The sequence below is a fragment of the Xiphias gladius genome, chromosome 19 (genome assembly GCF_016859285.1).
Source record: "Xiphias gladius isolate SHS-SW01 ecotype Sanya breed wild chromosome 19, ASM1685928v1, whole genome shotgun sequence".
Classification (NCBI taxonomy): domain Eukaryota; kingdom Metazoa; phylum Chordata; class Actinopteri; order Istiophoriformes; family Xiphiidae; genus Xiphias; species Xiphias gladius.
The window spans coordinates 30,331,053-30,346,750 of NC_053418.1; the positions used below are offsets into that span (position 1 = coordinate 30,331,053).

The window sequence follows — 15,698 nt, forward strand, 5'->3', positions numbered from 1 at the left end:
AGTTTGCAGAAATCCTTTTTTCAGCTCTCTCCAAAGGTTTTCAATGGGATTTAGGTCAGGACTCATTGCTGGCCAGTTTAAAACAGTCCATCTTTTTCTTTTCAACAATTCTTTTGTGCTGCTGGATGTGTGCAAACATTAGTCTTGCCTTTTTGTGGCTCTTTCAATAGAGGTGTCCTCCATGGCCTTTGCCAATGGAGCCCTACTTGGTTTAGTGTGCACTGTATGGAATGGGCCACCACTCTATATTGCTCATTATATGTCTTGCATGGTGTTTTTTCCACAATTCGCCCCAACCTTCGCCGACTTCTCTTAGAGTTTCTTTGTAGCACCACGTCCTGCAAACGTCTTTACAGTTTTATGACTGTGAAACTTCTCTATAACATTACGAATTATTCAAACATGGATTTCATGATCTTTGCTAACTGCCTTGTAGCCTTTGGAATTGTTATGTTTTTTGATAATAACATTTCTGATGCTGTCAGAGAGCTCTCGTCTTCACCATTGTGAAAAAGGAACTTGGAACGATCAGTACCCTTTTTATGCAGTAAAACCATCATTTATTTGTTAATTCAGGTCATGGGAACACTGAAAATTGAGCACAAGTGAGTCTTATTTGTTTTTTATTTTGTTTTAAGAACTAATTTAAATTCATTAAAAGGCTGCCAATAATTGTGTAAAGCGTATATTTTCTGTGTATTTTTATTTCACTATATGAAAGCATTTTTTTCATTGTTTAGTAATTTTGGACATTTTATTAAATATTCTGATTATACAAAATTGATTAATTTAATATTACTACATACTTAATTGATTACATATGTAGTAGGATAGAGGTAGGACAGAGCAGCAAGAATGCAGTAAATACTATGTATTGTAAACTGGACTTAATTTGTGACATATCCTATACACATGAAGATGATCTGTAACCTCCCAGAGTGGGATGACACCTTTCCTGTTAAATATCTAATGTTACCTATTCTGGCATTCTTTTATTTACTACCTATACACTACCTATTATTTACACTCACCTAGCACTTTATTAGGAACACCATACTAATACTGGGTAGGGCCCCCCTTTGCCCTCAAAACAGCCTCAGTTTTTCATGGCATGGATTCAAGATGTTGGAACATTGCTTTGAGATTCTGCTCCATTTTGACGTGATTGCATCACATAATTCCTGCAGATTTGTCAGCTGCACATTCATGCTGCAAATCTCCCATTCTACCAAATCCCAAAGGTGCTGTACTGGATTCAGATCTTATGACTGGGGAAGCCACTGAAGTTCACTGAACTCATTGTCATGTTCATGAAACCAGTTTGAGATGCCTTTTGCTTTTTGACATGGTAAATTATCCTGCTGGGAGTAGCCATTAGAAGATGGGTAATCTGTGGCCATAAAGGGATGCACATGGTCAGCAACAATACTCAAAGAGGCAGTGGCATTCAAAACATGATTGATTGGTATTAAGGGGCCCAAAGTGTGCCAAGAAAACATTCCCCACACCATTACACCACCACCAGCCTGGACTGTTGACACAAGGGAGGTGTGTCCATGGATTCCTGCTGTCGATGCCAAATTCTGTCCCCACCTTCTGCATGCCTCTACAGATATCCAGATTCATCAGACCATGCTACGTTTTTCCAGTATTCAACTGTCCAGTTGTGGTGAGCCTGTGCCCACTGCAGCCTCAGATTTCTGTTCTTGGCTGACAGGAGTGGAACCTGACGTGGTCCTCTGCAAGTTGCAGACGTGTTGTGCATTCTGAGATGCTTTTCTGCTCACCATTGTTTTAAAGAGTGGCCATCTGAGTTACCATAGTCTTTCTATGAGCTCCAACCAGTCTGGCCATTCTCCTCCGACCTCTCTCATCAACAAGGCGTTTCCTTCGGCAGAACTGCTGCTCACTGTTTGTGTTTTGTTCCTAGAACCCTTCTGAGTAAACTATAGAGACCGCTGTGTGTGAAAATCCCAGGAGATCAGCAGTTTCAGTTTCATACTTAAACTGATCTTAAACTGAGCTAAGATCACATTTTTCCACATTCTGACATTTGATGTTAGCTCCTGACCTGTATCTTGCATGATTTTATGCATTGCACTGCTGCCCCATAACTGGCTGATTTTATAATTGCATGAATAAGCAGGTGTACAGGTGTTCCTTATTAAGTGCTTGGTAAGTGTATGTTAGTCACTGAGAAATGTGTCGCTTGTTGAGTCCGGGTACTAGGTATACCAGGTATCAGTGGATGAGTGTACAATAACGGTTAGTTGTTTTTTTTGTTTTTTTTCTTGAGCTACTGCATTACCTGGCAGTACATGGACATGCTGGTGTCCATCCATGTGGTGGGGTAGATGACCTGTCAGTTCCCTGAAAAGCCTGACCTGGGCCCTCAACTCCAGCTCCACCTGGGAAGGAAAAAACATGCCTGGAAGTTAATGTAATGGAGAATCATGAATTTCTCTTCTTCTCTTTGTAACTGCATATTAACATGAGTTACTTTGCTAAATGAGCTTGCTGTTTGTCAGCTGGCAGTGTGTCACCAAAACACTGTCCATGACTTCAGTAAAATATGCAACATAACAGTAATCATGTGAGAATTCTGCTCACATGCAAAATCACTCAACATAAACATGACCTCACCAAACATGTTGAGACATTTAGTTTGATCAGGTCAGTTTCAAATGGTGTGTATGTGTGCATTAACAGATAGTAAAGCAAGATACTTTTTCTATTAATGACTATGACTCAAATGAAGGTATAGATTAAAATACTATCAAGTACACAGGGCTGACGTGATGCAACCTTCAGCACAATGCCAACTTCATCTGGCTCTAGGCAGTTTGTTTGTCCACCTGATAACTGAGCGATAACCTTGTCTTTCTGTGGTTTAATACAAACCCGTATGTAGAAGGATATTTGAGTGGCTCTGCTTAGTGTGTGTCTATGCAGATTTACAGTAGTGGTAAAGCGAAATCTTTATTTTGCATTTTCTGTCAGTGCAAACACAGGTGCACTGGGGTAATTTGGTGACTGTCTATGCTAGAGCGCACTGGAACATACACTTGGCAGTTTATTAGGTATACGTAGTTAAAACTATTCCAGTCAAATAGGTGTTTCTGTTATTTAACCTATCCTCATTGATACAAATGGGGTGGACAAAATAATAGAGTCACATGTTTGTATAACCCAATACAATTCAACAGCACCACAAACTGCAGCCTCTAAAATGATCATAAAGTTGGATCAACACCTCTCTAAAACGGTTTTAATGCAAACTAAACATTAGAACCTTGATTAAGGAAGGATTTATTGCAGAACTACTGTATTATACTGACTTAGTTTTAGGTAGTTGTTCCCAATAAACTGCCAAATGAGTGTAGTCTATCCAAATGGCTGTTTCTATGCATTTCACCCATCTTTAAAATCATATATATAAACAGCTGAATGCTTCATTTTGAATAATCTTGGTTGTCTTGACCCCCCAATCCCATCCATATTGCCTACCAGTAGAAGGTCAATCTGCCACTGGTAGGTAACCAGAGACAAAATCCCAATGTGAAGTCATGTTTCCCCCATGAATGCCTGCAAGAACAGTAGGTGGACAGAAAAAATGGTATCATGTTTTACCATTCATAGCACTCGTGTGAGTGGATGAATGGTGAATGACCATATGAGGGCATGATGAGCGTAAGCTGCAGATGGCTAAAATGATAACTGAACCAGTTGTAAGGGAAATCCTCTCAAATACATTGGAGAATGTGAGACTGTGGAAGGATATCGGTTCCCCGAATCAAGGAATCTGTGAGGTGGGTGTGGGGATGAATGAAAAGTGCTATGATGCTGTGGTGTCTGAAGAGTTGAGAGATACTATAGAAAAATGTGCTAACTGTTTTGCTGCATATGAGATGCCTTTGCTGGAAACTGAGTTGCAAACTAGAGCTGCAGAAATTACAGAAATTAAAGAGTGTCACTCCATCGATATTGTGACGAGTGTTAAAGCAATAATGTATGGGTGGGCATAGTGCAGAGGCAGCAAAGTCACCCTAGATAAGCTGTGAAAAATATTGAGTATTGCTAATCTACCAGTTTCAGGTTAGTCAGCAAGCAGTAAAATGATCAGTGGACAGGTTGAGGATACCTGAAATAGCAAGGTCTCACTATATCCAAATCTGTCTATTAACAATTGTACAGACAAGTCAGGTCCAGGGAAGAGACAGATGAAGACTTTCTTTTTCTTGCCCCTGCCACTCTAGAAACAGAAACAGCAAGATGCCCAGAGACAACAAGCTGTACAGGAGCAGAGAGGGACACCTAAGGGGGAGGAGCCCAAGTAGTCAGAGGAAGCACAGGGAGAGATAGAAATAGAGTCAGAGCCAGGTCCTGCCCCTAAAAAAAGTCACTGCCTCTCACTCTCCTCATCACCTTAGGATTCTTGGTAAAAAAAAAAAAAAAAAAAAAAAAAGAGAGTGCAAATGTACAAGCCACTAAAATTATGATAGGTCGCATGGCTGTAAACCGTGGACCCCAACTGTCCTGTGCCTGATGTGAAGCAAATTATTATGTTTACATAAAGTATGCGACTGTGTAGGTTCTGTGTAAGGAAGCATTTACTTTCCCTGAATCTAAAGAATATGGCCAGTGGCCTTAAACCAAAACACGGACTGATTAGTTAAATACTGATGCAAAAAAAGGCCATTACAGAATGTGCACAAAGCCACCGTGGTTTTTCACAGGTTATTCAGTGTGTGCAAGGAAGTAAAGAATCCTTGCCTGTCTTCATTCATAAATTCATCATAGTGTGGGACTCCAATACTATAGCGAGAAGATAGAAATATAAATTTAAAGCCACTGCTTACAAATTGTCTGTGGCAGATTGGCAGACCCTGGATTAGAAAACGAAGAAAACCGCTGTACATAGAAACCAGGTTTTCTCCCAAAGCAGTGCTTGTACAAGTCCTAAACAGATGGTACACAATGTGAACACTGACAACAAGCCTCAAAAGGGGGATGGACAATAATAAACAGAGAAAATGAAACTGTCGCAACTGTGGCAAACCTGGCCATTTGGCTATGGAGTACAGAGTCCCACAGTGTTTTGGAACATTCTGCAACACAAATCATGGTTCCACAACATGTGACTGTACACATACTCAAACAACTCCACCTCCATCACCACTTGAGGGGCAGCTAATTACTCACAGTCAGGTTAAAAGAGGCCATGGAGGAGATGGACCAGAACGACTACATAAATTACATATAGCAACAATTCAGCTTTCTAAAAGTACCTCTGAAGATTCAGCTATGCCAGTTGAGGTTAATGGTACTGCTGTACATATTTTGGTAGATAATGGAGCTACTACTTCAGCAGTAAACTCTAATGAGCAAGTGTGTACACCTCTTTCTTTTCCTTACAGGCAGTTCAAATTTACAATCCACCACTGACTTTTTGTACAGCTAGACATTGCCAAATTTTGATATGCTACATACCTTCACTGTGTCAAATATTCAACATATTGCCAAAACATCACAAGCCAGAGCAATACCGATGTCTGCTAATAGGCCTGTCTTGCACCATGATTGTACAGCAGCATTTAATCCTTCAGATGAATATGTGCAATTGGCTGATTCATTTTTAAACACACAAGAGGTTGAAGTATGAGCAAATTTTGTTTGTGGGTCCACGGGGGTGTGATTTACCAATTCAGTTGTCTGACACACAGTGTAAATTGTTTAAACTTAATAAGTCATGTCCACGTGTTACCGTAGCAGTGACACCGGGTTATGAAACACAACAAGTTGGAGAAATGGTGGCCAGATGCCAATCAATGAGAGAAGCTGTATCAGATTCTCAAATGCAATTGATAACAAACCTAGTTGATGACCTCTACATGTTACGTCTAAGTGAACAACTTTCACTGCCACAAAGTACATTAGTACGGCTTATTGAGTTCAATATGGACCCCTTCTGATCCTTCTTAATTCACAGCCATTTTATCGGCAAACATAAAAACCATGTGGGATTTGTGAATTCTGCACTCAAAGCTAATGCTAAGCTGGCTACAATTAAACAATAACACTTTGCTCATAAAGCAACTGCAGGAGGTTACGGTGTGATTGAATCTCTACTAGATCAAGGTGTATTGGTTCAAACTACCAGTCCATACAACACTGCTATTTTGCCTATTCCAAAACCAGGCCGTCCAGATGAGTGGCAATTTGTTTGAGATTTACAAGCCATTAATAACACTGTAGTACCTACAGCTCCAATTGTGCCTGATACCAGTTCAGTTCTTGACTCACTGGCTTCAAACTCCATATAGTACACAGTTATTGATTTGTTCTCATGTTTTTTACATTTATTTGCATCAAGATAGCCAGTACTTGTTTGCATTTACCTTTAAAGGTAAACAGTTTATAAGGAACCCCCTGGTGCAGGGTTTTGTCGAAAGTCCTACATTATATGCAGCAATGGTAAAATGTGATCTAGAAGATTTGCAGTTGCCAGGGGTAAGCACCCTCCAACAATATGCTGACGACTTGTTGATAGCTTCTCCATCAACGGAAGCTTGTCATACTGACTCTATCTTGCTCCTGCAAAGACTACAGTTTTGTCTGCCTTAAGTGACATACTTGGGACATGTTCTGAAGAATGGACAATCTCTCCTTTCACTACAGAGAGTGAAACTCTTGAACAACATGGGTCCTCCCAAGAATAAGAATGTGAGTCTCTCCTTTTATAGGAAGAAAAATTAGTGCAGTCATTGGATTTATGATTACGCTGCTATGGACTCCTCCTTGCCAGCACCCACACTGCAATCTGCTCCTCCCATTGTGCAGTGGACCGAGGATATGAACAAAGCCTTTCATGATCTAAAGCATGCACTTACCACAGCCCCAGCCTTGGGTCTGCCGGATAATCATCAGCTGTTTCATTTGCATCTAAATGAAATGGCGGCTGTGCTACAAGCATACTGGTGCTGACACATGGGTCGCATTACCATCCTGTTGCATACTACTCGTCTTGACTTTCGCCCTTCGTGCTTGGTATGCCAGGCTGTCTTAGATCAGTGGCAGCTGTTGCTATCAAGATTGAGAAATCTTCTCCTAGTTTACTGGCTCATCACTGTGTTGTGCATGTTCCCCTTCCAGTGTTGCAAATTTTGAACACCTCTGCTATTCAGCACATGAAAGCAACACATTGTTCTGGCTACAAGGCGATCATTCTTTCCTGTTCCAACATATCGTTAAAGTGCTCAATTCCCTTGAAATCCAGCCACTCTTCTTTCTTTGCCTGATGCAGACTGCATTGACACTATTGAGATGAGTACATCTCCAAGACCAGACTAGTTGCAGACACCAATACCAAATTCTGACATGACTCTCTACACTGACGGTTCAGCTTGTAGACCTTCGGATAACAAACATCTAGCTGGCTATGCAGTAGTGAATGACTGGAAAGTGTTAGAAGCACAAGCTTTACCTAATAGTACTTCAGCTCAAGCAGCAGAATTGTATGTTCTTACAAAAGCTTGCTAAAGACAAAGTTGCAACTATTTGCACAGATTCCAGATAGGCTTTTGGTGTTGCTTGTGACATTGGTCAGTTGTGGAAGATGAGAGGATTTCTGACATCTTCTGACATCATAAGGAAATAGATTTTGTACATATGCCAAGTTGGCAAGGTTACGTCTTTTCAAATGGGCAGAAGCAAGCAAAGCAGAATATATCTATGCATCCAGGTGAAGGCTAGCACCTCCCCTAACTGCTCACAAAGAGGTGAAAAGCCCTGGAGAATCAAAGGGTTGTTCTCCTTCTTCCTACTGCTGGGTGGATTTGTGCAGGGGAGAGTGCAAAGAGATGTAAGAGACCAAGTTTTTTTTTTTTTTTTTACCATATATACACTCCTTTTAGTGTGCTCCAGATCGGCTAATGATGAAAACAACTTAGGAAAATGACATTGTTGCGCTGAGAAAGCATGAAGAAGACAATTCAGAAAAGAGTGAACAACATGTGCTTCCAAATCTCATCTGGACAAAAAAGGGAAGTCGATCCGATTGCAGGTCTGAAATAGATGGCTTTAATGTTGCCTATCCAAAGTTCTATGCAAAAGGTATTAAAGAGCTACATGTTAATCATGGATTTAATTTTGGGGGGTTTCTCAAATGTATTTGGGTCATGGGGATCCGACTGAAATACTTGGTTACTCTTATAAACATCTGTGCTCCTCTTGCCTCTCCTGTGTTCCTGTTTGGTAAGAGTTGTTAAAGTGGTTATTCAAAAAAAAAACACCGCTGCTGCCCATCAAGCACCACACCAAATGGTAAGATTTGATGATGATATTGATTTGGAGTTTATGTTTTGGGATCACCCATACTTTTTTTGAATGGATTAATAACATTAAATGATGATGAATATGTGTGAAGGTGTGATCTGATAAACAACCAGTAAGAAGACGGATAGGGATTTATCTGTAAGTCTTTATACATGATGTGAACTAAGAAATATATGTTGATTTCTATCCACAGACAGTTAGAGAACAAATGAAATTTTATTCATTTTGATTTTGTTAGATATTGACTGGTTGATTGATTGACTTTTTTATGTTTTTTAAAATGTATGTGTTTTTATTTCTTATTCCTTATTTCTTCTTTTTATTTATTATCAATTTGTATGATCATTGTTGACATATATGGTGAGAATTACCTTCTTTATTTTAACTGGCTGGTCATAGAGTCTTTTACTCCATCCTACTCAAGTGGGTGGAGATGTTTGGCTCTGCAACTACCCCTTTGATGCATACGCATGTGATTTGACAAAACCTTTACATCTCTAGTTAGATGTGTTTGGATTTACCGGTGGCATGTCTACGTACCATAGGGTATCCTAAATTGACTGATTGATTCAATATAACCTTATTAATTATTGATTAGCCAACAGAATCTTCACACAAGTATGGATTTGATGTGGTTCCACTAAGAATAACCTTATTTGGACATGTAGTAAGTGTGACGTAGTCTGGGGTTAAATATGGTTTACCAAGCAGGAATCCTTCAGAATTGTGCTTAAGACATCTGGGTCTCATGAAACCTTTTTCATCTGGAGCTGACCAGCTCACAGATTTTGATAACAGATGTCTGCTGACAGTTTATTGTATGACTTTAGCAAGAAAAATAATAAATAGAACCAAATTCAAAAATTATTAAATAAATAATTATAAATATAATCAGATCATGTCTGATCCAAAACATCCCATGATTTGTGCATGGGCTTGTGAGCCACAGACTTGTGTTTCTTTTAATGTGTGACCCTGTGTCAGTAACCACCCTCAAAATACGCGTAATGTTCTGATGTGAATAGGACAAATAACACACACATTTGACACTGATAAATCTGTGTCAAATGTTTCAGCCTCTTTGTTTGTAGTTATACTTCTTCTATAAATGACTTCTTGACTATGATTTTTCTCTCTTATACTCAAATATTTTTGCATGTTACTGTCTAAAAATTGAATACATTATAAACAAAATTTCTTTTTTTTAAGTTGTCTTTTCTTCCTTCTAAACACTGAGCAAGTTTGGCAAACAAACTGCAGAAAACTTAGGGTGGCTGCCATCTGTATGTGTGCTTCATCAAGCATCCTCAGTTAAGACAAATTTACATTAGATATTTTGCAAACTCATCTTATTACATGACTTTGACAGTCAGCTGTTGGCATTCCCTCTTGGCAGCTAGGAACAGAGATTTTCCTCTTCTATACTGTAGTTTTCTGACATTTTTTTCTCTGCCATGGGGTTGAAAAAAGCTAACCATAATATTCTTTCAGTATATTTTATGAATATTCGTCAGATATACGGGTTTATATATAACTAATAATAATAATAATAATAAATTAACAAAACACAGTTAAAAAGTGCTTATCTGTAAATACAAAGAATAAAATAAAATCCAAAACATAAATATAAAACAAGACAAAATGATTAAAGCAATTACAAAAATACCATCGGTTAAGAAAAAGCCATCAGATAAAAGTGAGTTTTATGGAGAGATTTAAGAGAGCAAACTGAATCCAACAGCTGAGGGGCCCAGATAACAAAGTTCCTGTTACCTTTAGTTACAAGTCTAGATTTTGGAAACAATGTAATAGTAGAGTTTGGAGGAGATATAAGCGTGGATGCCCTTTTCTAGATCTGCAAATGAAAGGAATGGCCTGATCTTGGTTAAATGTCTCAGTTAGATAAAGCAGGACCACCTTAGTCACCTGACTGTCAAAGGACAACTTAGTACAGTTAATGTTAAAAAGAGGCTCGTAACCTATTAGATGAAGCATCCAAACTAGATGAGAGATTGTAGATGCTGCTAGTGCTGGGGCTAGAAGATATAATTATTATTTCTGGGGTAGCATGTACATAGTAAATAAAAGGAGACCCAAAATAGACCCCTGGGGGGATCCTACAAAGTTAGGAGCACGAGAGGAGGTGGCATCTTTAAGCACAACAGAGAAGGACATGTTAGACAGATATGAGATGACCCAATCCAGAACCACATCACTGATGCCAACATAGTTTTTCAGACGGCTGATTCAGACACTGTAAGACACAGCTTAGAGATGGGTCTAAAATTATTTAAAACAGAAGGATCCAGAGAGGGCTTCTTATGGGATTAACGATGGCATGTTAAAATTGGAGGGGAAAAATGCCAGTGAACTGTGAGCATTTAACTATGGCAAAAATATCTGGAGCAATCGTGTGAAATACGGCTTTAAAAACCAAGTGCAATGCAGTCTGAAGGGCAGGTGGATGATTTTGAAAGTGCAGCAGTGCATTCTAGGGTTGACAGAGAGATTTTACTAAAGTGAGTTAGTGCTGAACATGGACAGGAGTCAACATCAAGCTCTCTGAATTCTGTGTTAATGGTGCCCAATCTCCACTCTCGTTATAAATATAATGAAGAAATTCATTACATCTCTCTGGGGAGAATTAAACTGGTTGGGTATATGGCGGATAGTTTGTCCTTCTACCATTTCCAGTCTGCCTTCCTGCATTGTCTTTTAAATTCCTTATTTCTTCATTTAACCATGGAAGAGAAGAAGATTTTGAATTTTTATATCCGACAGAAGCTACAGAATCTAAATTATTTTACAGGGGCTATTAAAAATACTGACAAGCTCCTCTATTGTGAGGCCCTAGTGTTCATCGGTACTAAAAAACTGCTCTCATTTGACCACCCTGTGTTGAATGAATTGAATAAATGAATGATTGCCTGGACATAACATCATTTGTCATGAACAAATTGAACTAGGGATGAATGTCGAGGAGAGCTGGAATTAGTTCTATAAAAATTAATTGTCTTGCCACCTGAGAGAGAGTAGCACCAGGGAGCTTTACCAAAATAATGATAGAGACTCCAAAAATTAAACCTAAGGTCACTCAGTTTCAGTGTCTCCATTGTCAGTGTTTTTCATTAAATTGAAAGCTTCGGTCTGAGTTTTTGGCACAGAGTTAACAAGCTGTCACTAAACTGAGCTTAGTCACTAAGCTGTCCACCTTAACTGATTTCTGCCTGGGGGGAAATCACTGGAGCAGAGTGAAACAGATTATCAGGTTCCGGCTGTGGGAGTGACAAATGGGCACATCTTTGCCTCGGGGGTCCCAACGCAGTGGACTGCGAGCGGGTGGACATGGTTAAGCTGGTGGCTGAGGAGCGCTTTCTGGTGGCAGACTGCGCACGGTCCACTCTGCCAGCAGCAGGTGGAAAGGGGGAGAACGCAGGCTCTAGAGCTAGCTCCGCCAGAGGTGAAAAAAAGTTTGTAAATGGGATGGGCTCTTCACTGCCAACACCGGAGAGGTCATAGAGGCTAAGCGAAAGTCTTATATAACCCTTGACTACAGGCGCCCAGGAAAAGGAAATCAGGGGGAGTCGCCGGTATTTCCAATGCTGAGGGCTGCTAGTAGGCAAGAGCTGGAGGAGATCTTTGTTAACTCACTTAGTTGATCACAGAAAGATGTGGGCTTGCCACATTCTCTCTCATCATCTTTTAGCAACTTGTTCAAATTAAATTCTCAGAAACTTAGGTTTCATAATACCAGAAAGGTTGACCATCTTCATCTTCCTTTTTACGAAACCAAATATAGAAAGTACTCTCAGATATCGCGGTACACAGATTTTGGATGCTAAAGTACAAATTATCTAGAGCTTGCTACCTTTCGAAAATTTGAAAAATAATCCATCATCAAATTTAATCCATGATGCCCTCTTAGTTTTTAAATGTCTAATTCTTTCGTTTATTTACTCATTTATGTGTATTTTTTTCTTTTTACATAATTATTGTTTGCTGATTTGGTTAACTTGTGGCGATCGGCCCCGCTATGAAGGATCCTATTCACAATTTACACAACATCAGCATAACCTCCGGATAAACCAACAACTCATCCAACCTAATCAACCTTAGAGATCGTTCGTCTGCACCCTCTGATTTGACCTGTCTTTCCTCAAATAGTTCCCCTAAAGTGGAAGGAGATATGCCAGATAAAGTGTTAAAAATCCCTGTTGAAAAATAACTAACTAACCCTTTTATGTTGTGACAATTCTATGATAAAGGTTTGGTTAGGTTTAGGCACAAAAACAACAACTGTTAGATTTAGGGAAAGATCATGGTTTGGGTTAAAATGGGTACTATTAGGAGGTGATACTAGTACTAATAGGATCGTCATCATCATGGTTACAATAATGAACATGTGGTTAAGGTTACAGAATGATCACGGTCATGATTAAAAGAAACAACACTGACTGACACTGATTGGTTTCAACCTGATTTTCTCCTATGCTCCCATCTTGATTACTATAATCACTAAAGTGGTTTACCGCTTGATAGAAAACTTGTGATTTTGCTGAAAAGACTGATGTTGTCTCACATGACCGCTAGGTGTCGCTTAACAATAAAACTTAACTATGGGTTGAAATAAGATGCTTGAACAAACAACCTACGGGGCCATTTTTATGGGAGGACAGTCTTGGATAAGTGGCTCCTAGTAAAACAGACTCCCTCCAGCTGGGACAGAATGTCTGTTTCTATTAAATGCTGCTATTAGCACTGGTATGGCGAGCAGCTGATGGAACTGAAGTGCAGAGGAGTTGATGGCGGGACAACAGACAGGGCAAAAAAAGCAGCTGTTGGGACTAGCATGGCCAGCAGCAGACTGAATGTGGAGTGGAAGACTGTTCAAGTTGTGTGTGGGTCATCAAACTGTGACGGAGGGAGAGCTGCTGCTGGTTCTGGAAGGAAGACTGACAGTATCAGAGGTAATTGTGGATAGTCTGGAAAGCTCACACAGAGGTCCTACAGATAATAACTGAAGATATCAAGAACGAGTTCATAAACAAACCAACTGATCTTGAATGAAGGATACTTATCTATTTAAGTGTTGAAAAGAATTTAGTTGAATGAGTTGAAACACAAAAGTCCCGAGTTAATTTATTCAGTTACTTAAAATCTTGGATGGACTATTGTTAATAAAATTGATTATTTCGTTGGTTGACTGATGGAAAACCCAGAGGGACTTTTTTGGTTGTATATAAATTAAAGGTGGAGTTGTATGAAATAAGAAAAGGGATAATTGTCGGACTCAATGAAAAACTAAGGACACCTTATTTAAGGAACTGAAACCACTGAAAAAGGGGTTTTGGATGGAAAATACATAAAATGCAAAGTTTATTATTTCTTTGTGGTTATTGAACTACCTTCATATTAAAAGGGGTACATGTGATTATTGATCGTGATTGAGGTCCAACCCATACACCCACCCGGCTCAATCGTAAGCAATACCACCCTAAACCTTTGAGGTAGCCTGGCTGCTCCAATTTGCTGCTGGTTATACTATGATTGAAGGCTTTTTAGAATAAATACAACAACTAACCACAGTCATATTTAAAAAGTCACATATCGATATTATTGTAATTAAACATAACTATTACAACTTTGTGGACAGCCAAATCATCTATATTTAGCTAATACAGTCTATGCTTTAGTAAGGTTAGCACATGCATTCAATATTTTACCAGCTAGTAATTAGAAATGCAACACCTCTGCTTTTCTTATACAGAGTCAATATATATGAATGGATAGTTATTGTTTAATTTTTTGAATCTGCATTTCAGATGGAAAGAAATAGCATCAACCAGGTGAAATCCTCGACAGAGGCCAAGAGTAAGTATAAATATCATGGAAACAGTGAATGTAGCCAGGGGTTTGTCTTACGGTCAGCCAAAAGCTAAGGCTTCTGCCTTTTTTGTGTAAATAAATATTTTTTATTAAACTCTGGTCTGCATACCTCTAATTTACTGTAGCAGCAGAACACACAGTATATGTAAAAGAATTCCAGAGTTAGGTTTTTGGCTCAACGTACAAATAAAGACTTTTACCTTACCTTACATTACATTTTTTTTATTTAATGCTGTTAATACTGCCTGGGGCAGTTGACAACGCTCAGTGTTGCACAGAAGCTGTACTCAGAGAGATCAATAGCCTTTAAACTTATTCTTAAACACCAAACTGAATGGTGGTTTATGCCATTAAGTCTAAAGGGCAGCATATAAGTAAGGTGAAAGTACTAGAGGGATAAGGATACATATAAGAAGCGAATCACATTTTCAATCTTATTCAATCAATATTGACTAGTCGAAGTGTAACTTATCACTTTCAAAACAAATGCAGGTTTTACTGGCAATATTCAGTGTGGTATTTTAGATGTTTTACTTTTTTCATCAGTTGTTCATTTACAAATTACCACAGAAATATGCTCCAATATTAAGACAAGAATTGCATTAACAATGGACAAGTACTACACATGGGATGAGTCCTCCATGTTGTCACTGGGTGGTACTGAGGTCTGTTGTGATAAAAAAAAAACAACTAGAATATAGTAAGAGACAGCTTTATATGCTGATGTTTTAAGACAAAAACATGTACAGAAATTAGAGTTCTGGTGCTACCTAAGAATCCAATACTCAAGTATACAGTAAATTCAATGTTAAAAAAAGACTGTGGGTTCTCACAGACTTAGTATGATCCTGTGATACTTTTTTATCTAACTTATAAAAAATAATAATGCACTTCACCAAAAAGCGTTACATGTTCTGGGACATGTGTAACTCGTCCATGGAAGCCAAGTGCCCCCTCTCTTCAGCATCTGCAGTAGGCATAAGACAGGGAGAGACAGATGAGCATTATTATATTAATACTATAGCTGCTTTAGAGCACATCAATAGATGTCTGCATCCTCAAGACAGATCACTCATTTTGTGTGAATCATTGTCCTTAGCTAAAGAATTAAGCTATGTGATTTTATCAAGATATCTTGTGTGAAAATGGTGGTAAACAACTATGTCTAACAAAACTGAAAAAACCTTATATATTTTATACAAAGGGATTGGTATTGTTCTTATCGTTACTCCTTATCGGTTCAGTTCTTTATCAATACTTTTAGCGGTTCTTTTTCATTAATAAAGAATTGCTTTTTAAAAATATATATTATTTTAGGAAAGAATAAATTCAGAACAGGATTACGAGTGATTTGTATTTCAAATATACAGTCCTCGTCAAAATTATTGGCACCCTGAATTTTAAGTACAGTATAATATCCTCAAAAATAAATGTTAAGCAATTTTGTATAACCAGAATATTTAATAAAATGTTTAAAG

The 15,698-nt window shown here is 38.6% G+C and overlaps 1 protein-coding gene across 1 annotated transcript in view; it reads right to left on the bottom strand.

The window, feature by feature from the left end:
- The window catches only part of ydjc (YdjC chitooligosaccharide deacetylase homolog), a 30,009-nt gene that overhangs the window by 5,551 nt on the left and 8,760 nt on the right, over positions 1 to 15,698 (bottom strand). Inside the window, exon 4 of the mRNA XM_040154583.1 lies at positions 2,309 to 2,408. Coding sequence (XP_040010517.1) covers positions 2,309 to 2,408 — 100 coding nt within the window. The remainder of the gene's footprint in view (positions 1 to 2,308; positions 2,409 to 15,698) is intronic.